This window comes from Poecilia mexicana, unplaced genomic scaffold (assembly GCF_051168715.1).
Source record: "Poecilia mexicana isolate PSO_F unplaced genomic scaffold, ASM5116871v1 scaffold_4, whole genome shotgun sequence".
In the NCBI taxonomy this organism is placed as follows: domain Eukaryota; kingdom Metazoa; phylum Chordata; class Actinopteri; order Cyprinodontiformes; family Poeciliidae; genus Poecilia; species Poecilia mexicana.
The window spans coordinates 14,572,960-14,597,018 of record NW_028263373.1 but is presented as its reverse complement, the minus strand read 5'-3'; the positions used below and the strand labels follow the sequence as shown (position 1 = coordinate 14,597,018).

Below are 24,059 nucleotides of genomic sequence, written 5' to 3'. Positions count from 1 at the left end.
TTTTTGAAAAAGTGTTTCACTACACTATGCTCTTTACTTTTATTCAAGTAATATTATTATGGTTGAAATTCCTGGCTACTCTGTGATTGTTTACACATATAAATAAAGAAACAAAAATCCTAGACACAGATGCAAACTTACAGTTAATGTTAACGTGAGTATTCTTGTTTGATCACCATTGCTTTAATGTTATTTTTTTATCTGCTGAGTCTTTTGTGGCCATTTGAAGGTCAAGTGACTTCAGTAAACAATAGATTTTGTCATGAAAGTAGTTACAAGTTTTATACACTACCTACTGTAAGAATAGATTTTCATTTGGAAAAGCCTGTCATTATGTAATAATGCTATTTGAATAATTTTTACTTCTTTAAAATACTGAGCTGTATATTTTGCAGCTCAGTACTGAGCTGTATATTTTGGTTGGTCTGAATCCATCATTTTAAAAATATTTAATAGTCAGTTATTCAGTTCTTGAATAGCCTTTTTGTTCTTTCTTTTTCTTTATCAAGTATGTTTTCACTCTAATTTGAGTAATGGCTACATTCTACTTTCACTTGAATAAAAATATATTAAAGTACTAAATTTTGGTAGGAAAATACCATACATGAAAGACAACAACTTACAAGTTTTCTTGCATATATAAGCTTGAATAAGTGTGGTGGTAGAAGAAAGGACTTGTCCAGAGATTCATGCAGAAACCGCCAATAAATTGCACTATTGGAAGCCTAAAGCTTTTATTTTGAAATATCTACTCCGGAAGTGCAGTAGCTTTCGTTGGCTTGGTGGTCAGGGTGTCGGAAGCGTCCATGGTCAGGCACGGAGGGAGGGACGCTCGGCGGAAATCTGACACGCTAGCTCTTGAGCAGCGACGTATCGGCAGAGGGTGGTGACCGAAACTAATCAAAACAGCAGTCCACCACCTGGACCATCAATCCGGGATTTACGAGCAAAGGCGATCAATCACCGGACTGCCGTTAACCTTCGAAAGTCAGCGGTTTTTTTGACTTCTTACCGGAGACGACATGGCTGAATGTAACGTTAGCATCGACCAGAAAAAACTACCTGGAGTGAAAGAGGGTAATGCCAATAACGAGTTTCTCAAATAAATGCGAAACTAGCTAGCGGATGGATGATACTATCTAAGAGATAACGTTAAACCAGTAATTGCAGGGGTTTGTTTTCAAATGCTTTGGCAGTGATGAGAGCTAACGGATGCTAGCATATCAAGCAGTATTGAATATACTGAACTCGCATATACACAACACCATCCTTAGCCAAATCTGCAGGTGTCGTAGATATTTTTTTTTATTTTTACATTTTTTTTTATTACGTTGGAAATCTGCCTTCTGTCAGGATGACTGAAAGAAACATTTATTATTGTGTCCGCGTTTTCTCAGTCATTGGGCTAAAGTAAAAATTCTTAAATGTGAATATAAATATGGCTCTAACAGTGGCGTTTCTTTGGTCAGCTGACACGAGGCTGATCACATGGAGTTGTTGTCTGATTATTTAGGTATGTTGCTCAGCCAGAGTTCTGAAGAACAAGCTCAGTTATGACACATTGACTAACCCTGTTGTGTTTTGGCTGTGAACATTTTTGTCTTTACTCTAATATGCTTAAATCACTTGTCAAACATAACAAACAGGCGCGAAACGGTGCCCTCCTATTGCTACTGATACCAGCTGTGAATCGCCACTGGGTGCGTGTTGTGCTTAAACGACCCATGCTTGTCGGTGTGAAGCAGCTGCTCAGCACCATGCTTGTTATTCTGGTCAGAGGGAGAAGAAACCTGCGTTTCTACTGCTCAGTCATGTCCGCAGAGGCAAATATGCAGAGGGCAGTCGGAGAAGTTGTGAATCTGGCCTGAGATTTGTTTTTCACAACCTTGATTTAGGTTCAATAACCTTTACTAAAAAAAACAAAAAAAAAACAGCACAATATTATCATACTACCATTAATATGTTGTGTACTCAAATTACCCAAGTTTTTTTTATAATACAGGAAAGCAAGTTATTCTTGCTGCTACTAAAATCATGTGACATGCTGGTTTATACAATTGTATTCTTGATATTTATCATGTTTATTGTTGTTTTTGCTACATCTTTAGTTTTTCCCATGACTGCTGGTGTTTGTTTAAGAATTGGAAATATTCCCATAAAGCTGTAGTGAACTTCCTTCATCCAGCTGACTGGAAGTGCACAGCAACATATTGGAGAGAGACGAGGCTGCTCTACCATACGCTTCACAAAGCTGGATGGAATTCTGGCTATTAGTGTTCAGTTTTGTGGCAATTAAATTATTTTAAGCCATAGAAATAGTAGGAAGGGGAATATTTATTTGGAAAGCATAGCTCTAATAACGGTAACTTATGACTGTCTTTTATTCCTTTACATGGTGTTAAAAAGAGACTTTTAAAGAAGGTGTCCACTTAACCTAATCAGGAGTTGAGTTTGTTTATTCTATTGCCTTATAAAATCTCTGCATACGATGTTCCTCTGATTTCCAACCATATGTGTCTAAATGAGCCTTAACCTCAGCCATAAACTTCAATACTTCTGTCCCTAGTAGATGGGTGTTGTAAACACCGTTTGCCAAAGTGTTGCTCTTTGCAGCTGTCCCACAAACCCTAATTTAGTCTTAAAACTGCAGTTAAGGTAAGGGCAAATGAGCAACAAAACATTTAGGCTTCTTTGGTTAAGAGGATTAAGCATATGGTCATGTCTGTGTTCTGTTAATCAAATTCCAGGCTGGCAGGAGTCGGTGTGGGGATTTCATGGCCTTCTCTTGTCATTGTTTAGCCATCTACTACATCTGATTCTCGCCTGATATTTTTTTTATTGCTTCAGAGCAGTCCTTACTAAAGAGAGAGATGGAGAGTCAAGAACAACTTCCTGTAGCATGACACCATTGCTAAATGTTGCATTGGCGAAGGGTGATGTTTAGTTTTTCCAGCAGAGGCAAAAGTAATTAACTTCAGCCCGGATCAACAATTAGTCGCAGTTTTAATCCTCCGGTTTTGCTCTCCCACGCAGGAAACTTTCTGCATTTGGAGATGAGTTTGTCCCAGATCTTAAAATAAATTGAGAAAAGAAAATCTGGTGGGCTCATTTCAGAACCCTTCAGATGGATGTGAGGGACTGCTTGGGTGTTTTCTATGTGGAAATCACCCATTCTTCAAACGGAATTGTTTTCAGGAGGATAGCTCAAACCACACTGGTTCCGTCAGTAGTTGTACTGAAACTAGATATGCAAATGCTGCTGTAGGTTTGCATTCAGTGGAAAATAATCAGTGATTGTTGTCAGATTTGATGCCATCAAGGTAGTGCTTATACAGAACTTATACTGAGCAATTTAAAATAGTAAAACATCTAGATTTTGTGTAATATTTTCTGTGTTTTCATTTGTTGTGTAGTGATACATGGAGCTGTGCAACAGTTTTTGGTTCCTTAATCAGCTGCTTTGTAAAATAGCTGTTTGCTCTTTTTGGCTTTTGCCTAGCATGAAGAAAAGAGACAGAATTATATTTAACTAAAATGTTGAGATCCTTTTTGTGGTCTTGGTGCAAATGGTAGTTCCTGTTTTATGGTTTCATTTCTTCTTCACACAACATGATGGCCCTATTTATAAGACTGAGAAACATAGTTTGGCTTTGCATCTCTGTTCAAATATAAAACATAAATAAAATAAAAAAAACTTTAGCTGCACTAGTCAATCAGTCAGAGATCAGAATGACTGAGTTTCCTCTTGGTGAAGTGTTCTTGCTAAACAACAGGTCCACACTTAAATTCATTAAAGGCATCAAAACTAAAAATTTCATTACCTTTGTTTTATTAAAGCATCAACTAACAGCAATTGTACTTAAGAAAATACGTTTTGATGCATAAACAGTTTAAAAAAAAATAACATCTTCATTATTTGTTACACTCAAACTATCTTCCTCTATCAAGAAACCGGCAGCAGATCTTTTCTTTTGTATATCATAGTCTTTAAAAAAAAGCTGAATCAGCAGGTCAAATGAAGAAGGATATTGGTATTTCCAGGAAAACCTCTTCTGTGCGTCTCTGTGTATTTTTTTTCTTTAATATGTAAAGCTGAATCAGTCAACTATCCCAGATGTCAACCCCATCATTAGTCTTTGCAATTCTGGCTGCCTAAATCAGATTTTTTTTTTTTTTTTTTTTGTTAGCAAATTGTTTAGTTCAGTTCAGAAATGTTTTATTTATCCCAAAGGATAATTAAATTAAATCGACCTTAACTCATATCATGTTTCTTCAACGTTCTGTTGTGAATGATGTTGTGGGCAGGAAGGATCTCCTGTAGCAGTCTGTCTCACAATGATTCAGAAAAGATCTCTAAACAAAGACTGTTGCTGGATACAACAACAGCTAACAGCTCAGTTCCTGGGCAGCTGAGATTATATCATGTCCTGGCTGATACAATGAGTTGGCAAGCAATGCTAATCCACCTCATTTGCTTTTGCCACTCTTTAAATCTCTCTGTCTCTAGGTTTAGAGAGCCAGGCAGAGAGACGTTTGAGTTTGGTATCTGATACTTGTCCATTATAACCGATGGGATACAATACACTTTTTTGTCTAAAAATGTATCGATTCCAAATTATTCATGAATTGTGTTCTTACCAAGCTGTCCAGACCATACTGGATTTTATTTACTTGTCTCGTATAAAAATCAGCAAACTAAATGAACTGTTTGTTGTTAGCAGATGAACGGGATGTCACTGTAAAGATGTGAAAAACATGTCATTCTTAATGTTATGTCATTCAGTTTATTAAAATTATAAATTATATTTTAAGAACTGAATTAGATTTTAATATATTGTGTTTTTTTTTTTTTTTTTCTGTTTTTCTCCCCTGCTCAGTATGCAAAGACTTTGCTGTGCTGGAAGACCACTCCCTGGCCTACAACCTCCAGGAACAAGAAAGTAAGAAAGCACAGTTCAGACATGCTTTGTTTCAGTCTCTGAATCCTCTTATGCTGAATAAATGTGTCTTGATGGACAATATCATGTTATCATCTGGTTTTCTGCTTTTAGTCACAAAACATGATTGAACAGTTACTTTGCTTTTTTTCTAACACAGCTGCATTCTGCACTCATGTAATTGGGCTGGTGAAGCAGTCTGTTTGGTAATGTGTGTGTGTTATTTCTAGTGCAACATTTGGGTTTTATGAGGTTTTGACTGCATGCTGTCGTGCATGCTCATTGCTAAGTGTGTTGAAAATTTGTCTTTTTTTTTTTTTATACCAGCAATAGGTTTTTTCAAATATTGGAATAAGAATGTAAGTTTATTTGGCCAATTACCAATCTGCATAAAAAAAAGAGAAAACTTTAAAAATACCTGTAAAGTTTCTTCAAATGCTGATTATTGTTTTTTTTTTATTATGCTGCCTTCTTCATCTCTTTGGAATGAAAGATAAAAGCTTCTTTTGAAGTGTGGCATTTCCAAAACTCATTGTGCTCCATGTTGTCGCCTCACTTGCAGAATAAATGTAAAATTAAACTGCAGCTTCAGTGGATGAATCCCCCATTAAACTAACACAAAATCAGATTCTCCTGCACAGTTAACTGAGCGAATGGTGCAGAATGCTTGCAGTTGCTTTGGAGCCTTATCTTATTTGTAGGTCAAAGGTGGTCTGGTTTGAATCTGCCTTATTGTAATAACTGGGTGTGTTTGTGTGTCAGTCCCCATATGCTCCATTAGCTCCGTTTGTGGGACTTTTATTACATAATAACGGAAGAAAAAAGCTGCATGTCATTTTGAAGGATATGTTCCCTGGCTGCTGATTTTTATTTTATTTTTTTAATCTTATTTAGATAAATCACATCATGTATTTCTTTAGAAGTTGCTTTTTTTTTATCTTGATGTTTGTTGGTTTGATCTGCCTCCTCCTGAGTTTGGCTGAAAGGCTTTTCCTGTTGAGATGGACAGACAAATCTAAATTCCCTAATCAGTCTGGATTTAAAGAACATCTTCACATATTTTTTGGCGCCACTAATTTGTTGATTTTAAAAAGGTCACACATCATTGCTCAGATTAGTTTTTTTTTTTTAAAAAAACATGGTAGTTTCTGTTTACATGGTGAAAAACGGTACATGCTAAACAAATGGGCTTTTTTTAATATCAGTGTCATCAATATGACACTTAATATCACTATAACAAAGTTAATTATGCACTAAAGCTGACCAGATGTGACCTAACTCAACTCTGAGCCTGTGTCGGAGAGAATCACTTTGTGTTTCCTATTTAAATCCACGGTGATCGGCAGCTAAACATAATTGTGCCACTACTGATCTTTTCATTTCACCTTTGACCCTGAAGACGAAGACTGGCTAATGTCACATGCTAGTCCACTCAATGTACAAAGATATATATTTTTTTAAAACAGTTGGTTGTCGCCATCTCATCCAATTCTATTCAGCATCTGGTTTTATTTTCATTTCAGATGTTGCTCATGCACTTAAGCATCCCGTTGTCAGATGGAAATAATTTCCGCCTGGCTCCGTCAGCGTTTGGAATTTGTTCTCTTCATTAAAGCTTAGCTCAAGTGTTAACTCATCTCAGATTTAAGTGAGGTCTTTTCAAACTAAAGTTTGTGTTTTCATTCCTCCTCCCTACAAAAGACGAATCGATGGCAGACAGAATGACGTGTAAACCTCTCTCCTGTTGTGACATCAACTATCCCCTTAAACAGTTTCCATAAGGGTTCAAGTCATCAAAACCTCTCAAAGGAAAATCAATGTTAACCCTTTGACCCTTCATCACTTTGGCACAGCCATGACTCAGTTTCCTCTTTCGATCCCAGCTGCGTAGGACAAAAACGTATAGGAGCTTCTCTTTGTTAAGTCGCCAAATGGGATTTGGTCCTTTTCGCTCAAAGCTGGCAGCACATCAATAACTGGGTGAAACGGAGCCGAGCGAGTGACTGATGCTCTCCATGCCTGCAAAGTGCAGCGAGTGCGTCAGCAAAGCAGGATTTATCATCTGGTACGGCCACAGTGTGCCATCGTGTAACCTTGGATAGACGCCTCAGCTGCAAACCTTCATTTCTCAATGAATCGAGTTGTGCTTTTTTTTTTTTTTTTTTTTTTCCAATTACATGAGACCCAAACGTGTCTGCTGCCCCAAGCGTCTATCTTGTCTTCTGTAGACGGTTTTCACAACCCAACAGCTCGTCGGATAGGAAAACCTATAAAGAAGCATGTCTTCACTTTGTGTGTACGCAGTTCTCTTCAGAGCAGTGCTTGTCTTTTTGTGTCTGCAGTCGAAAGTCACTTGGCTTCCAACGTCCATAAGAACCGCCTGGTGCAGAAGGACCTGCAGGTGGCCAAGAAGCTGCAGGAGGAGGAGGACGAGATAGCCAAGATTCAGAACCAGAAACAGAACAGTGACATGTGGGTATCTTAGATACACCTACACCCCCACACTAGTTACAAAATGCCTGTAAATTACAGAAGCAGTATCCATTTGGATGCAGCTGCAAAAGTTTTTTTTTTTTTTTTTTTTTTTAACCCTGTGTGAGCTTTTTGAAGTTTGTAGCTCATACTTCTTATTTTGACAATGAAAATCCCATTCCTGAATAGCATTTATAAGGTGATAAAGGGGAAAACTTTGCATATTTGTTTATAAAAATGTGCCTTAGATATTACTGCATAATGAAATCATCAACTCCAATATATTTTTCTTCATCTTTGCCAAACAAAAGTTAATTTTATCTCATAGTTAGTGGTAGTGGTTTTTTTTGTCACATTTGTACTTCCTTATCAGCAAACCCAAACAATGCACACACACACACACACACAGACACACACACACACGCACACACACACACACACACACACACACACACACAATCTGCCTTTTGCTTTGTCAGAACTATCAAATATCATCTTGAATTGCAAATCTTAAATATTTTTCTTAGACACTGATGGTGTTCATAAAAACACAAATAGTGAGGCAAATGGAGAATTACCACAGATGTTACAACCCAATGCATTGTGGGATTGACGGGGAGGGGGCCATCCGTCAGTCTGTTAAACAGTTAAAGAGAGAGACGTTGACAGACAAATAATAGAAAGAAAATGCCAAAGAACGAGTCTTTGGCCTGTGATCATGATAAATGTAGGCTTTTAAGCAAAATGGATCTATTTGCACTTTCGGGCAAGGAGTGATCCCGACCCGCTCTTGCATTGTTTGCAGTTTTGTTCTCTCTGTTGACGTTTTTGCCTTAGCCTGCAAACACAGAAGACGCATCAAATGTAGCTCTTTGTTGTTTTCCGTGTGTTTGCATGTTTCACACATAGGATCTTTAAACCAGATTAATGATAAAACGGACCATAATCTTGCCTTAAATCTAACCTAAATCTGTTTACTGGTGTGCATTGATTAGAAATTTGCAAGATTAGTTTCGAAACGTAATTTGAAAATTCTTTCCGCAAAGTTTCAATTTGTACAATCACGGTGACACTGTTGACTCGGTGATGTCAGCGTATGAAGTGCTGTTTCAAACCTGCATGGACTGTTCCAGTAGAGAGAGCACTGATCCTGCGACGTGTTGTTTACTGCCACATCATGCACTCCCACTCGTAGGCCTCCAGGCAGGCATTCGCAGACTAACGCCAAAATCAGACACCTGGGTACTTTATATTAAGATGCTAATGTTTTTTTTTTTTTTTACCCTCCTGTTTATTGAGCTCAACTCGTTCTGCATTAGCATTCAGATTGGTTACAGGTTCAGCGCAGGGTAGAGAATCTGTGGTGTCTGCCCTTAAGTGACAGCTTTCCAGTCAGATGGTGTTGCCTACATGTTTGCAGAGGAGTGAGCCAAGGCAGCCTTCTGAGACCAACGTCACAGAGAAGCTCCTGCCAAAAACTCCTCCAACATCTCTGGTTATTCTCCAGATTACACTTCACACCCAAGGATTGCTTTGAAGTATTTTATTAATAATATTCAGAAGTATTTCGGTGCTTATTAGCTGAATAATTATAGAAATTCTGAATCTCAGACATCAAAGCTTTTATAAGGAAAAAAAAAATAAAACACACAGAAATTCTTTGCTGTATTGTATGGATGGATTATACATATCTGAATAAAAACAAACAAACAAAAAAAAAGAAAAATGCGTTTTGATGTTCACTCGAAATATTTAAAGTGACCATAGCAACCTTGCTAGTATCCTAACCTTTCTCTTTCTTGTTTTGACTCACTGACTCTTCGGGAATCCCAGCGAGCGACAGGACGTGGAGATCGCACAGGAGATTCAGGAAGAACTGGTCCGACAGGCGGAGCAGCAGCGACAGCAGGAAGAGAAGGATGCCGTAAGAAACACAAACTCTCACAGACTGTTTAAAATGTGCAAAGGTTTCAGTCATCGGCGCGGTTGCTCTGGGTTTGGTTCCCGGGCTTGGGCCATTTGCGGCATGACTTCCCTCTCCTTCTTCACCCTTTTTCTTGTCATCTCACCGTTTAGTAAAATAAAATCTTTAAATAAGCTTTCCTAAACAACTGGCATAAATTGTTCGACTCTAGTCGATTCATCCACTGTCCATGAAAGAGTCTGTAAATCTAAAAGACCATCAACAACACTGTTCCTCATTTTGATACTTGTAAAATATGGAGTGATGATTTGCTTACCCCCATTGTTTCAGATCCAACACATTTGTTACAGATTATCCAGTTTTCTGTTCACTTTGGTCTGTGTTTGTTTTTTTGCAGGCCATCGCTCGAAAGCTGTATGAGAAGGAGATGATGAAAGAGGAAAGGAGGAGACAGAAACAGATGGAAGCAAAATATGAGGAGGATTACTTTGAGGATCATGGAGGTGGGGAGCTCACCGCAGCTCATGTTGATGTCTTGCTGTTTCCTTTTGATGCCTGTATGAGCTCATGTGGGACTACAGGGGTAAAGATGCTTTTTTTTTTTCTTCAAGGCGACTGTTTCCTTCCATTGCTGAAAACGTGAGAGGATTTGCCTTTGATTCATCTTGGTCCTTAAGATTGCTGCTGCTGACTGGAGGGAAAGATCTAGAATTAGACTCGTGGGAGAACGGAGTGCAGCCGCTGATGTAAAGGGATTTTTAGTGTGCTTGAATTGCAGCTTTAATGTGCTTTGTCTAATTATAAATGAGCAGAAGTGTTGGTGATTAAGGAATTCAACACCCCATGAATCCTTAAGTGATTTTTAAACCTCAGAAACATAAGTTTTAGCTTTTAGTCACACGTCTATGATATGGTGGCGAGCATCTTTGTGTGTCGCACGTTGTTTTTCATTCCCATCCCACTAATATGTATGATTCATATTACTGTAGCGCCGTATTTTTTTTGATTGCATAAAAAGTCATTTTCTTTTTTGCGCTTTGTAAATTTCACCCCGTGCTGACGGATTTTAATGAACATCATTTCCAGTTTTCAAAATGAAGATTTCTTTGTAGAAAATAACTCTTTCCATTTTAAGCATGCAGCGTCAAGGTCTGAGCACAGCCTTGAAGTTTTTCGGTGGGGGGTGGGAATTTAGGTGTGGTTTCTTTCTTTCTTTCTCCTCCTTTCTTTGCTCTCATCTGGCTGAATCTAGCAGGTCATATAGATTCTGACATTCCCCCTCCAGAACATTGAGATTTTTTATGGGAAGATGTAAAGATTTTTTTTTTTTATCTCAATGGTTACCAGATAGTTTCGTTTCTCTAGTGTGTTGATCCTCAGGTTTCCTCAGCTGGCATATTTGTGACTCTCACTTCTCAACAAAGTGGCTGCTGAGTGCTTACGGCTTTGTGTAGACAAAAACACTGGCCCCTTTGTTGACATAAACAGGACTGGGCAAGTGTCTGCTGCCGTCGGTCTTTCTGCCTCCTTCCATCCATGTTGTCCATCGTGTAGCCTGAGCTCCTTGTGACGGTTGCCGCCGCTCTTACTGGCTCTCGTTATAATTTTTGTGGCAGCAGCGCTATGTTTGCCATCCAGCCCTGTAAGTTACGTAACTACTCGCATTGTGAACTCCCTGCTAGGTTTGTGTGTTCACATAGCAGGTTAAGTGTGATCTTGCTGGCGGCTGCAGTTGCTCTTTTGTTTACTCTGCATCTCAACCACTGTGGGAAAGACGTCAGTAAGAAACTTGCAGGTTACAGGATTGTAGCTTTGCGTAACTGTGTTGGCATACGAATCGTTCTTGACTGAGGCGGTGCTCTGCATGTTAGATTCCCTTTAGAAATATTCAACTTGTGTCACAGTTGAATATTTCAGCTCTTTACTTTTTGATATCAGGCAGTGATAAAGTGAGTGTATTTCTGCAGATGGCAGTAGGACCACAAGGAACTCTATTTTATTTTTTTATCTATTTTTTTTCCAACATTCTGTCTCATTATACTACCATACAAAGTGACAGTTTTAGCAAATATGTAAAAAAAAAAAAATCATTTTATTTAATAAGAGTTGCGTACTGCAGCTTTAAGCGTAAGTGCACTTGAGATACAGAGATGTAAAATGATCAAACACACAAACGAGCCCACTTCCGAATGACTCAAACAAAATTAAGGTTTTGGAGTGGCCTAGTTAAAGTTCAAACTTAAATCTAATTGAAATGCTGTTTACGGATGAATTGAAACTATTCTGGTAAGAAGAGTGAGCCGATATTCTTAATAGTGATGTAAAACATTCATTCCCAGGTGCTGCAGATGCATGAACGCAGACAGATTACTTTTTCACATAGGCCAGGGTTCATTTGGGAACATTTTCTCTCAAAACTGTACCTCATATTAGCACTCGTGCGAAACCAGTTTGTTTCTCATTTCCTCACAGGAAATGAGAGGCTCTTTGCTGTATTTGATAATCTCGGTGACCAGCTAGTTTCCGGCACGGAGGTCTCCGCCTGACACTGGCTGAGGAAAATGGAGTATGGAGCAGACGTTTTTAAAATCCAAACAGAAAAGAATAAAATTTAAAACTCGTCTCGTCACCTTTGAGCAGGCACCAGTGATTTCTGTTCCGCCCTCTTTTTTTTTCTTTCTTTTAGACAACTAAGTCTATGTGATTTGAGCAGGCTGTTAGATAACAGGAATTCCTTTGCAATGACTCTCATCTGAGCTTTTTTCATCTCCACTTGCTTCGTCTGTCACATGCCAACAGCCAGCAGACTGGTTTTCATTGAGGTGTTTTTCTAACTCTGATCCGAGGTGTTGTCCTGAACGTTTGTTGTTGTAATAATTCCAGATTTCTTGTAGCATGGACAGGAAATGAGCTGCACAGTATTATGAAAGCACTATTTGAATACGTAACTAATATTTTTATTTTCTTGAATACACACACTAACTTCGAAACACGAAGCAAACAGTTCTGGGCATTTTGCGAGCATCTAACACCTACGTCCATAGCATGCTCTCTGTGCCTTGACCATCCGTCTCCTCACAGGTGTTGCGTTTACCTGCATGCTTAACAGCAGCCTTGGCTCATAGCTTCCTTTTTGTTTTTTTCTCACCATTCGTCCCCCCGCTCCCCGTCCTTCATCAGAGCCGAGATCCGCCGACGTGGACAAACGAAGCCGTCAGACGTCTCGATCTCCAGACCTACATGGTTCGTACTCTCCTTCGCGCTCAAACAGAAAACACTCTCCAGATTATTATTCTGCCGAGGCTAAAAGGAGCCGGTACCCAAAGCAGGACTCTGCGGCACTTCGTGGTCACTCCAGATACCCGGAGCCCGTGGAGGCAGAGCGAGGCCGTAGCAAGCACGCAGATCCGTATCCAGAGCACCTGCTGCCATCTAGAGGCAAGCATGGGGACAGGTACCCAGAGTTTGAGCCTTCATACACTGGCAGAGCCAGGGAGCAGGGGCAAATGGAAGTAGATGGAGTGATGAGGAGGAAGGAAAAACCAGCCAGACCGCCGCCTCCACATACTACTGTAGAAAGAGACAAGGACAGGGAGAAAGACAGGCAGAGACATGATAGGGACAGGGACTATAAAACCGAGAGACGTATGGAGGAGTACACAAGAGTAAAGGAGCAGGATGCCAGGCAGAGAAGAGAACGGGAAAAATCCAGAGACAGAATACCAAGCGATGACGGACCGAGAGACGGAGACAGACACAGACAAAAGGACAGACAACGAGCCAGGAGCAGGGACCGAGGACTCGATCTGGACTCTTTGGAGTCAGAATACAGTAGGGACAGGCCAAGAGACAAGAGGGGCTCCTGGGAGGAGGAAGAGGATGATGGTGGGAGGAAGGCCAGAAGCCAGCAGCGCATCCACTCCAGCCCCGTCGAAGTGTTTGACGTGTTTGCAAACGGCGAGGCTCGAGGAGGAGCCAGGGAGATCCGGGACCTCATGCAGGTTGAGTCTCCTGGAAGGGAGCGCAGTCACAGCCACCCCAGCAGAGAGACAGGTACCACCGGAGCCCCTCTGGGCCTGTCGGCTCTTTGTGTGGTTGCTGTCCTTGCTTTCCGCTTTGAAAATCTCCGGTGGTGGGTCGATCTAACAGACTAATCACTAGTGGCTCTGATCAGAACGATGATGATGGTTTAGATGTTTCTCTTTGCTTCCATGTTGTGGGATTTTCTCTTTCTGCCATTGTTTCCTGGTTTGTGATGTTGAGTCTGGGTGTTATTCATGTTCTGCAGGTTTCATGAACTGGAACGGTTTGGCATTAACAACGGGCTTCAGGGCTGCTCAGCTGGATGTAATATTAACCAAATTAGGAGAAACTACTAAACAAAACATGATGCACGCCAGTAAAGATGGACTGCAGCCCTTTGAAAGATGCCTCATGACAACATACCAATAGCTTCTCACCAATTCGATATCTTGTAATCAGTAAATCAGAAAACATATTTTCATAATTAGATAAACCTCTCTCTATATAATCACAAGAAGCATCTCCAATCACTCTTCATTGATTGTGAAGAAACAAGCAGTAGTATTCTCACTGGTTCTTGGTTTCTTAGGGTTCTGGCACAGACCAATGGGTTTGCTCATAACTCCGTTGCTCCTACAGGCCATGTTGACAAAGGAAGTGGCTCAATTATCCCAGAAACCGAGTACGGGTTGACCGAAGCCACAAAGGGGTTGACAAACCTTGACCTTCGGGAGCAAGAGCTGAAGGACATGGAAGTCGCAAGAAGACTTCAGGAGGAGGAACTCAAGGTGAGAGCGCGTTGAATTGTCCTGTTGCTTAAATGCGCTACAAATAAACTCGCCTTGCCACAAACGGCAGGCACAACCTGTAATTGTTTTCCCCAAGTCTGGGATGCTTTTTTTCTCTTTTTTTCCCCTTTTCTTCCCTTTTTTTCCCTCATTTATTTTTATCCTAATGCAAGTTTTTAAATGTTTCTTGTTTCAGCGAATGAGCAACATGCAGGAGCGTGCAGCTCAGGTGGCAAAAGATGAGGCAAGTTTTTATAAGGTCTTGTTTTTCATCTTTTTGAGATATATATATATATATATATATATATATATATATATATATATATATTTTTTTTTTGTCCTCAGTTCAGTGAACTCTGACTCATGGCTTAAGCATGAATTTAAAACTCATCCTTAAGCCATGAGTCGGAGTTCATGCTTAAAAATTCATGCTTAAGCCATTCATTATTTAAAGACAAATATTTCAGTAATTAAAGTCCTGCTATGGTAATTAGTCTCCTCATTTTTAGATTTTTTTTAAGGTGAGAACATTATTTCAGCTGAATGCACATGAAATCCTTTTGGACATGGATCCTTGTCGTTCTTTTGCTATCGTTATGTTTTGTCTATCTGACAGGAAATTGCTCGATCCTTGATGGAAAAGGAGAAGAAGGAGTACAGAAAGAACCGAGAACGTGAGAAAGAGAAGGAACGAGAGAGGATGGCCATGGAGAAGATGGCCATGGAGAGAAAACGACCAGAGGGAAACTACAAGGTATCTCCCAGTGACCACACCATCCACTTCTGTTTAGTTGTACAGCGCCGCTTCACAACAGAACGGACTTTAATTCAGTTCAGTTCATTTTATTTATGTGTCACCAATTCACAACAAATGTTGCTGCAAGGGACTTTACAAAAAAATAGTTTCAATTTAATCATACATGCATTCCAGTTAATCCTAGTTGTTGAACAGTACTCCGTTTTATTAATTATTGAAAGTTGTTTAAAAAGTTTGTATTTATGGAAACCCAGCAGAGTCGTTGACTGCAGCATTGGACGATCACATAACGACAATCACTTGTTGACTTGACGATTAAAAAGAAAAGATGTTTCAGTAGTCTTTTGTACAGATCCAACTCCATTGAACCACTACAACCAATTATTTCTTACCAACTTATTATTAACTAATATTATTTATCTGTAAATTTGTATAAATGTGTGTATTGATGGAGGGGAGAGTTTACTGATTTTTATTAATTATTTTTGTACTTATTGATCTATTTTGTTGTTTTTTTATTGCCAATTTTATTTTATTTTTTTACTTGTATGACTTGTATTCATGTGTTGCCTTGTTTACATTTACTTACTGACTTATTTACTTATACAACTGACTTTTTAATTATCCTATTTGTTTGACTTGCCTAGTGGATTGTTGTTTCGTCTATGTACTTTTTTTTTTTAGAGACTTATTAATTTATTGACTTATTTATTTATCCGCTCAGTCAAGTTCGGAGGAAGCTGCCTGGCCCAGAACGAGAGAGGAGTATGAATATCACAGACAGAGAAACAACAACAGACCTGTCCGGTACAAAGCCCATTTAACAACCAGTAGTTTTACTCCAGTAAATCAGATTCTGTTTGTGTCAGAGGACTGATGTGTCTCTGTTGTCTCAGGCCTCCTCAGCCTCGTACTCATGATTATGAGAACGTTAGCTCGGTGTACGTCTACTCGGACCACCATGCTGCCTCTCGCCCTCCACAAAGACCAGAAGCCGCTTATAGAGGTACTTCGTAGTATTCTTAAATAATCAGAAATTTTCACATGGGAAATTTATTTATTTATTTTTATTTTTTTTGATTCGTCAGTAAGTCCTTGTTTTATTTATGTTACATTTTTTTCAAAATAAGCAGTAGAAAGAAAATGCACAGAGAGAAGTGGCCTGGTCAACCAACACAAAGAATCCTAATAAATATCTGTTGTTTTTCAGGTGCCTATCAGAAGCGGTGACTCGAGATCTGTACCTTATCCAAACATGCTGTCAACCATCCATCCTTTTTCTTTGTGTAGTCTTTTCCTTTTTTAAAAATATTTATTTATCCTTTTTTTTTTACCATTCACATTGTCTTTCACCAAAAGCTTTGGAACAATCTTTGTGTTTAGACTTGGGATTCTTTTGTATTCCTTTCTTTTTGAAACCCATAAACCTGAGTTGTTGGTCGATGAGTGTTGGAACAACATTTTTTTTTTTTTTTGTATTTTGTTAATAATGACGTCAGCACTAGCCAAAGGAGCAGTCTAGCCACAAAAATCTCCCATGACATGATTCTAAGGTGTTTAAAGGACCTGGCTTTTTACTTGCTCTGATCATTGCGTGCTGACGTTTGTTTTACTCTGGATTGTGCCATCATCGTCATCATCATCATAATCATCATCATCAAGGCTTTACGCCTCTTCTGGGCGGACGTCCTGCAGCCATGTAGTTTCTTCATGTGGGACATGTCGGTCTGCTCCAGCTGCTACAGTGTCTTGTATATCAACATGGCAGCTGCTTTTTACATCTGTGCTGTTCAATAGACAGACTCTCTCTATGTGCCACGCAGCCCGTGACTTTTAGGGGGTTTATTCTCTTGCTCTTAATTTTAGAAAAATAAAAACAGGCCTTTAACGCGGTGCTGTTAGCTCTGGCTTTGCTTTCTGTTTTATGTTTTTTCCAGCGAGCGCAGTAACAACCCATTAAATGGCTCCTGGCCGTTCTTTCCTGCTTTTCAGAGGCATTGTTTGTCCTCTGTACCTTCAAGCTGAACGTAGTATGACTGTAAATGAATCACTGTTTCTCTGTGCATGCTTACTGAGACTGTACATGCATTTCAGCTGTATATGAAATAATCCGGCTCTTACTTAATAATCAGAAAGGGCTAATGCCACAAAAAGCCAATAATGTTCTCTGTGAATAAAGAAAATATCTACTTGTTTATATCCTCTGTATAAAAGGACTTTTCTGCCACTTTTTCATATCTCCAATCTGAAACTGAGATGCATGTACGTTGCTTGTCTGTCGAAGCTGAAGTTGTGCTTGCCACACTTGCTTGTGGTAAGCAAGTATGTGTGCTTACCACATACAGGTGGTATGTTTGGTTTTCTTTTCTTTTTTTTTATGCTGATGTGCTGTCAATATGTGAAATGATTGTGTAAAATTCTAGATTACTTTTGATTTTTGTGCTGTACCAGTTATATATGTTCACAAAGGGACCTTTCTATTTATTTTTATACAGAATTTTGACTTTCCTGCCATTGTTTTCTCATGCTCAAGCTTTTCCTGACGTCACTTCCAGGTTTTTGTCTTTGGTTCAAAGGCAGACATCCCTTCCTGTTCAGAATTAAGATAACAATTACACAGCACAGCACAAGTTCATCATAATGAAGAGAAGTCCTGCTGAAAAATTTACTATTTTCTGTTTTGTTTGTTTTTGTTTTTTTTAGTAAAGGAAACAAACGAAGAGCACATTTATTCTTTTAAGTTTAAAATTAATTATTGGCAACCTGTTTAATTTTTTTTGAATACTCAGTGCTGCTTCTGAACTCCTATGTTGTCATAAACGTTACTGAAATAGAAAACTGGCTTCCAAAATGAGTTTTCCTGCTGCAGGCAGAAATGTGGAGTTTTTGTTTGTTTGTTTGTTTTAAACCCAAATATGAGCCGTTTGAGTTGCTGGAAACGAACGTGAAGCTGTCAAATTGAACTTTGTGTTAACTGTTGACTGAATGAGATGTGTGCCATATGTTATTACTTTTCAGGGACTTAAAATGATTGAGAAATTGTAAAGCTGTAGCAGAGTGTCCATTTCCTTTATAAATGGGACTTCTAATGTATTATTTGAAGAGAGCGCCACCTTGTGGGCGCCTCAATCATTGGGGATTAAAAAGTGATTTAACTGATCACTTTGAGTCCTTGTGTTTATTGATCATAAGAACCCCAAGATTATAAGTCTTTGCTCTAGGAAAAATATGACGCATGTCAATATTATCTGATTACTATTAACTTGAAGGACTTGAGATAAGATCTAAATATTCAACAAATGTTTGAAATCGTTTAGATTATTTTAGGTTTAGACATACCATTTTAATTTACAATGCTTGCCAAAGGTCTTAGCTTTTTGGTGCATGCTTTCAGTCGATGCATTTGAGATGTTTGTGTTTTTCGACCAGCAGTTGTGATCACAATTCTCTTGCAGTAGGAAACTACTGTAAACAAGGCAATTTTGTTTTGTTTTTCTTCAAATTTACTTACTACATATCACCATAATGGGTACAGGTAATAGTTGCAACTCTAACCATGAGTCTTTTTTAAGACTGTGGTTCTCAAACTGTGATCCTAAACTTGCCTTTAGTGAAACTAATTACATTTTGGCAGAACTGTATCCTTTCCAAAGCTTTCCTGAAAAATTGCAAATGACGTCTTGCTTTCTTTGATTTTGAGATTATTTCTTTTACTCACTTTTAGATAGTAGTTATTGTGCTGGTTGTGTGTTTTCAGCTTCACACAAAACTACGACACCATTTGCAATCTGTACTGACACTGTGGACAAAGCTAAGTGTGGATACACACACTGTTCTGACTGCTACTGGTCTACCAGCTTCACGTTTTGCAGGAATCTGCTGGTGTGCGGACCTCAAAGGGGTTTGCTATGCACTGAAATGAGTAAAGCCCAGACATTAATGACGGTGAGTTTATTTCAACAATTACAGAGAACGATTGTAAAACAAAACAATGTTGTTTGTATTAGTGCAAATAACATTTGCACTAGTAAGAGCCTTCTTAATAAAGCAGAAAAGAAAAACACTTCTGTCCTGGATGCATCCCTCCAAACAGGATGGAAATATGTGCAAATGCGCTCAGCTATTTCCTTGTATGAGCTGCTATCATTTGCTGGAAGTGTTTTTTTTTGTTTTTTTTTCCCCCTTCTCACCTCTGTCAGAATTTTAATTAAATTGAGCCACTGCTCAAGGAAAGTACAGAGTTAACGCCCATCATGTGAGAACGGATAAGTGGAGCTGGTCCACCAACATACCTGACATTACTGGAGGTTTGTGTGCATGTGGTAACAACACTGCCGTGCCCTCCTGTGGGATGTGTCAACTGAACTGTTGCAGGTTTAACATCTCTCAACAAAAAGTGTTTTGCCGCCGCTGAGATCAGACAGGACTTCAGCTTCACTGCTCGATGTCTTGTAGTTTTAATGAGAACATCCGAAATGCACACTGGATTTTTAGGGTTGCAGACCTATAACGAGAGGATGAGGCCTACTGCCATGTGGCTGCTGCTCTGAAGCTTCCAGAGGTTTACTAAATAAAACCCAACAGCAACCAGGCAGATTACACATAATCTGAGCTGATTTTGTCGAAAACCACCACAAGTTTCCACTCGGTCCTCCCACTGGGGATCTCTCTCCCACTTTTAGATGTGGATGCACATCACACACACGACCAGAAACAATGACTGAAATTTTAAAGCTGAGAAATTCCCAGGCAAAGTTTCCAGCTGTGCGGGCAACTGAACTGCTGTGAAAGAATCCTGTTGAAGAGAACACACAAAAAAAGGGGATTTTGGTTTAACAGTGTATGCATGAGAGTGTGTCTGATCGTCCTTTTCCCTGCTGTCACTAAAACAAATAGCAGAAGATATTCAAACAAATATTTATTCAAGCTCAAACTCGTCTTCGTATACTACAACAATAAATCAGGTGCAGCAGGTGTTCTCCTTTGCAAACTGAGCGACCTTAACGGTGATGAAGAGAAATAAAATCCAGAGGTAAATCAGCTCACCTGACCTGGTTGGGAATCATCTGATGGTTTAAGGTACTGAAGAAAGGTGAGCGCAATAAGCAGCGAGGACAGGCCATTTTTCCGTGTCTCACCTGGCAGGTAGAAATGTGAGTCTGTCAACTGCAGCATGCCGTGTTCAGACACGAAGACACACCCACTGTTTGGAGAGGGAGGGAGAGAAGCTGGAGGGGGTTGAACTGCTAATTACCTACCTCACAGGTTTCTGTCTAAATATCAAAATGAAAGTCCTTCATTGTATAAAAGAAAGAGAGAGAGAGAATGAAGCCTTGACAGTCTTCCTCCTTGTCAAATGTTTTTCATGTGACTGCGTAAAATGAAAAAAGGCTTTATTACTGATGTTGACTTCTGTTGGTTTATTTCCTTCTTCTCGCTCTGATAATGCCTGGGGCGCATCTTCAGGAAAAACCGGTGGAGGGAGTCAGGGAACTATTATGTCAGATGTGAGCCAGCCCTCTGCAGAGCAAAACCACACTCTGCTTTTGTCAAAAAGAGACAATTAGACACCACAACGGCTTAAAATGTGCAATTACATTTGAAAACTCACTTCAGTCATTGCATTAAATACATTAGACTAACGTGTTTGAAGTAAAGACATAATCTGAGCACCTTCATTGTCAAAATTTACTTTGACATAAGAGTCAATTAGCAAGACCAAAACTTTAAATAAAAAGTGTTTTGCTTAAGAGCTTTAAGCTTTGTCTCTATCCAGTGACACGTCCAGAATGTTTTGGAAAGAGCTGAACCAAATACCATAGCAGGTACCTTGTCAAGACCGGCTTTAGGAGGATGTGGGTCCAACAGCCACAGCCAGTCTTGGTGCTTTGCTTGTTCAAGTTTCAAATTACAGTAGACTGACGGGTAGATGTAAACTCTTAAAGTTTTTATCCATTGTTTGTATGAAAATAGGGCTTTCCCAAATTGTTGTCCCTTCTAAATACTGTTATTGTTTAGAAATATCTTCATTCGTCAGAAATGCTACAATAATCATAGTATTTCTGTATGTGGTGTTGGATCATACAGGGAGATGAGAGTTTTGGGTTTGTCTGGCTAAAGTGCAGATCCAAATCAGAGTGAGATTATCTAATCTGACTTTAAAACCGGTCAGGCTGCAGAAAGCTGGAGTAAATACTGAAATAATAGATAAGCAGGCATAACAATAACAGGCTGTTTATGTTAAACATGCTCTTACATTTTAAAATTAGTATTGTGATACTACTGTACTTCATCATGTGATTGTTGTCAATTGGTCTTGTGCTTGTGAAAAAAATTCTCAATCACAATGGAGTTTTTCTTTATATTATTAAATAGAGGTTTAATTAAAAATAAACAAAAAAAAATCTCAAAACCGGACAGTTGGAACATTTCTGCCAAAACTTGCCAAAATTCTTGGTAATAGACTCGTCACCAGTTATCAGAAATGCTGGATGTCAGTTGTTTCTGTTCAGGGTGGCCCAACCAGATATCAGATATGAGATGGTCCAATTACTTTTTAACATAGGGCCAGGTTTAAGATAGGGCTAATAAGTAAAACAGTCATTTAAAAATGTCATTTTCATCTCTACCTGAAAGTAAAATTTGCCAAAAAAATATAGCAAAAACAGAAGAAACCTGCAAGAGTGGAAATCATTCTTCTAGGCACTGTATTCACAACACACATTTGATCATCCACTGTGTATTTTCTCAGCTTAAAGTGTTTATTTTCCTCCAATTAACGGCGAAGTTTTTTGCTTTGTTTTCCTCGAACTTCGGTAGGTTTTTCAGGCTGAAACTGATCTACAGACGTTGTGAAGCCCAGCCTGACTGCTGATGTGTGTGACGACCTGAAAGTGAGCCGACAGAAAATCTCCCAGCCGTTTGGCCTTGAGGCAGTCAGAGCTGTGCCTGATGCAGGAATGACATCGGACTGGTTTGGAGTGGCAGCCAGCCCCAACAAACACTGGGAGTCATCGCTCCTATACATGCCAAGGCAATTCACTGGAGTTGTGTTTAGGCATGCACAAAGTGACAAGGAATCAAATTATTTTAGGATGTTAGTCTGCTGGAGAGGCCGGTAGTTGGAGGCAACCAGTCAGAAGAGACATGCATTACAACATGATTAATTCCATCAAGTACAAAAATATAAGGAGTAATGTTGGCTTTATGTTTTTACGAGTATCTGAGCTACAAATTGAAGTTATGAAACACCACTAGATCTGCATGTTTTACCACGTTTCCACCAACCGCTTTAAATAGATGTAAACTTTATCATCTTCAAAGGGGAAACTTGTCTTGGATATTGTCTTAACAAAGCTGCTACCACAACTAAACACACTACAAACAATAAAACATATGTTGAACGCTAACACCACAATAAAATCTAAACACACACTCCTGCATGTTTCCCAACAAATCTGACCGGAACATCAGCAGCATGACAAAGCATTTCAAATCTTAAGAAACCGTACTGTTTATGTTGGCAAGCAGTTGTTTTAGTTGTATCCTTTAAATCAGTTTATTCTCTTAAATAGCTGAGAGTAAGATTAGAAATAATGAGATGACTACCCTACTGTGTGGAATAATATTACTGAAATTAAAAGCAGTTTATCGGATTTACTCCAGTATAAACTGCTTTCCAAAGATGTTCAAACTCCTTACATTTTCACTACTTTTGTTGCATCATAAACAGAAACACTGGTGTAGATTATTTATTTATTTTTTTTGTACTAGTGGCCTTTATTTGAAAGTAGGGTAATGAGAGAGAGGGAAGACATGCAGCAACAGCAGCATTGAGGACTAATGTGGGTTGACCCCTGCGCCACCACATCACCCCCAACTGTGGTGTAGTTAATAAGATACTACTGCAGTGCTTAATGGCAAAGTGGAAAGATAGGAATGTAGTTACACTTTTATTATTGATACAAATCTACAAGTAAAAATAAAATGCCTCCTTTGCAGTGATACCCCTGAATAAAATGTGGTGCAACTGGTTCGCTCGAGTTTCACCTAATTAATGAACAGAGTCCCACCCACGTATCTTTTATTCTCAGAGTTAGTATGCGTACTAACTCTAACTCTAAGAACAAATAAATAGAGTTATGTCATAAAATAGCATTTCATGGATTTCTCTTATCTGAAAATGGAAAGAGTATGGCAGTACAGCAAACCTACCAAAAGAGTCAAAGGGAAACATTAACCAGAGAAACAGCCAAGGGTCCATGGTAACTTTGGGGAAGCTGGGGAAACCTGTATACAACACAGGTATCAGTTGCACCATTCACAAACTCAACCTTTGAAGTGGAAAGAAAACAGCTTCTGTTTAAATAATGAGGCCTCAAACAAACCAAACATATAGGCAGAGGTGCTTTGGTTAGACGGGCCAAAACTGCACTGTCTGGTCTAAACGCAAAATGGTGTTTGGTCTAAAACTGATGCAGTACATCACCCTAAACGCATCATTCCCACGTTGAAACATGGTGATGGCAGCATCATACTGTGGACACAATTTTCTTCAGGCTCAACAGAGAATCTGGCAGTTCCTTAAAAGATAACCAGATGGATCCATAAAGTGTCATTAGTGACATGTGTAGATGTAATGTGGCAAACGGTGACAACGTTAAAGGTCTAAAAACTTCAAGGGAGGAACTGTCTGCACAGCATACATGTACCAGAGCACAGAAATGGAATGCAGCCATAAAAACGTACACCTGTCTGACAGGTCAGACAGATTGTACAGTTCCTGAGAAATAAGCTTAACAGCAGTCAGACGGAAATCAATCTTTCCTTCTATCTATCTATCTATCTATCTATCTATCTATCTATCTATCTATCTATCTATCTATCTATCTATCTATCTATCTATCTATCTATCTATCTATCTATCTATCTATCTATCTATCTATCTATCTATCTATCTATCTATCTATCTATCTATCTATCTATCTATCTATCTATCTATCTATCTATCTATCTATCTATCTATCTATCTATCTATCTATCTATCTATCTATCTATCTATCTATCTATCTATCTATCTATCTATCTATCTATCTATCTAATGCCCAACATAGTGATGCTTTCTTCAAATAATACATCAGAAGTCCCATTTTAAAAGA

At 39.0% G+C, this 24,059-nt stretch overlaps 1 protein-coding gene across 1 annotated transcript; it reads left to right on the top strand.

The window, feature by feature from the left end:
- The first annotated feature begins 783 nt into the window (after nt 1-783).
- Nucleotides 784-18,061, top strand: ccdc50a (coiled-coil domain containing 50a). Its single transcript, XM_015001108.2, has 12 exons — nt 784-1,077; nt 4,878-4,940; nt 7,280-7,409; nt 9,243-9,333; nt 9,731-9,836; nt 12,514-13,386; nt 13,996-14,144; nt 14,341-14,388; nt 14,761-14,898; nt 15,626-15,708; nt 15,798-15,907; nt 16,112-18,061. Exons 1-12 carry the CDS (start codon nt 1,023-1,025, stop codon nt 16,129-16,131), a joined length of 1,866 nt encoding a protein of 621 aa, XP_014856594.1. The 5' UTR covers nt 784-1,022; the 3' UTR covers nt 16,132-18,061.
- Nucleotides 18,062-24,059: the final 5,998 nt, after the last annotated feature.

Excerpts from the sequence above, each read along its gene's own strand:
- ccdc50a (XM_015001108.2), top strand. The coding sequence starts at position 1,023 with ATGGCTGAATGTAACGTTAGCATCGACCAGAAAAAACTACCTGGAGTG. Across the intron at positions 9,837-12,513 it reads TTACTTTGAGGATCATGGAG|AGCCGAGATCCGCCGACGTG; the intron begins GTGGGGAGCTCA and ends GTCCTTCATCAG. Across the intron at positions 15,908-16,111 it reads ACCAGAAGCCGCTTATAGAG|GTGCCTATCAGAAGCGGTGA; the intron begins GTACTTCGTAGT and ends GTTGTTTTTCAG.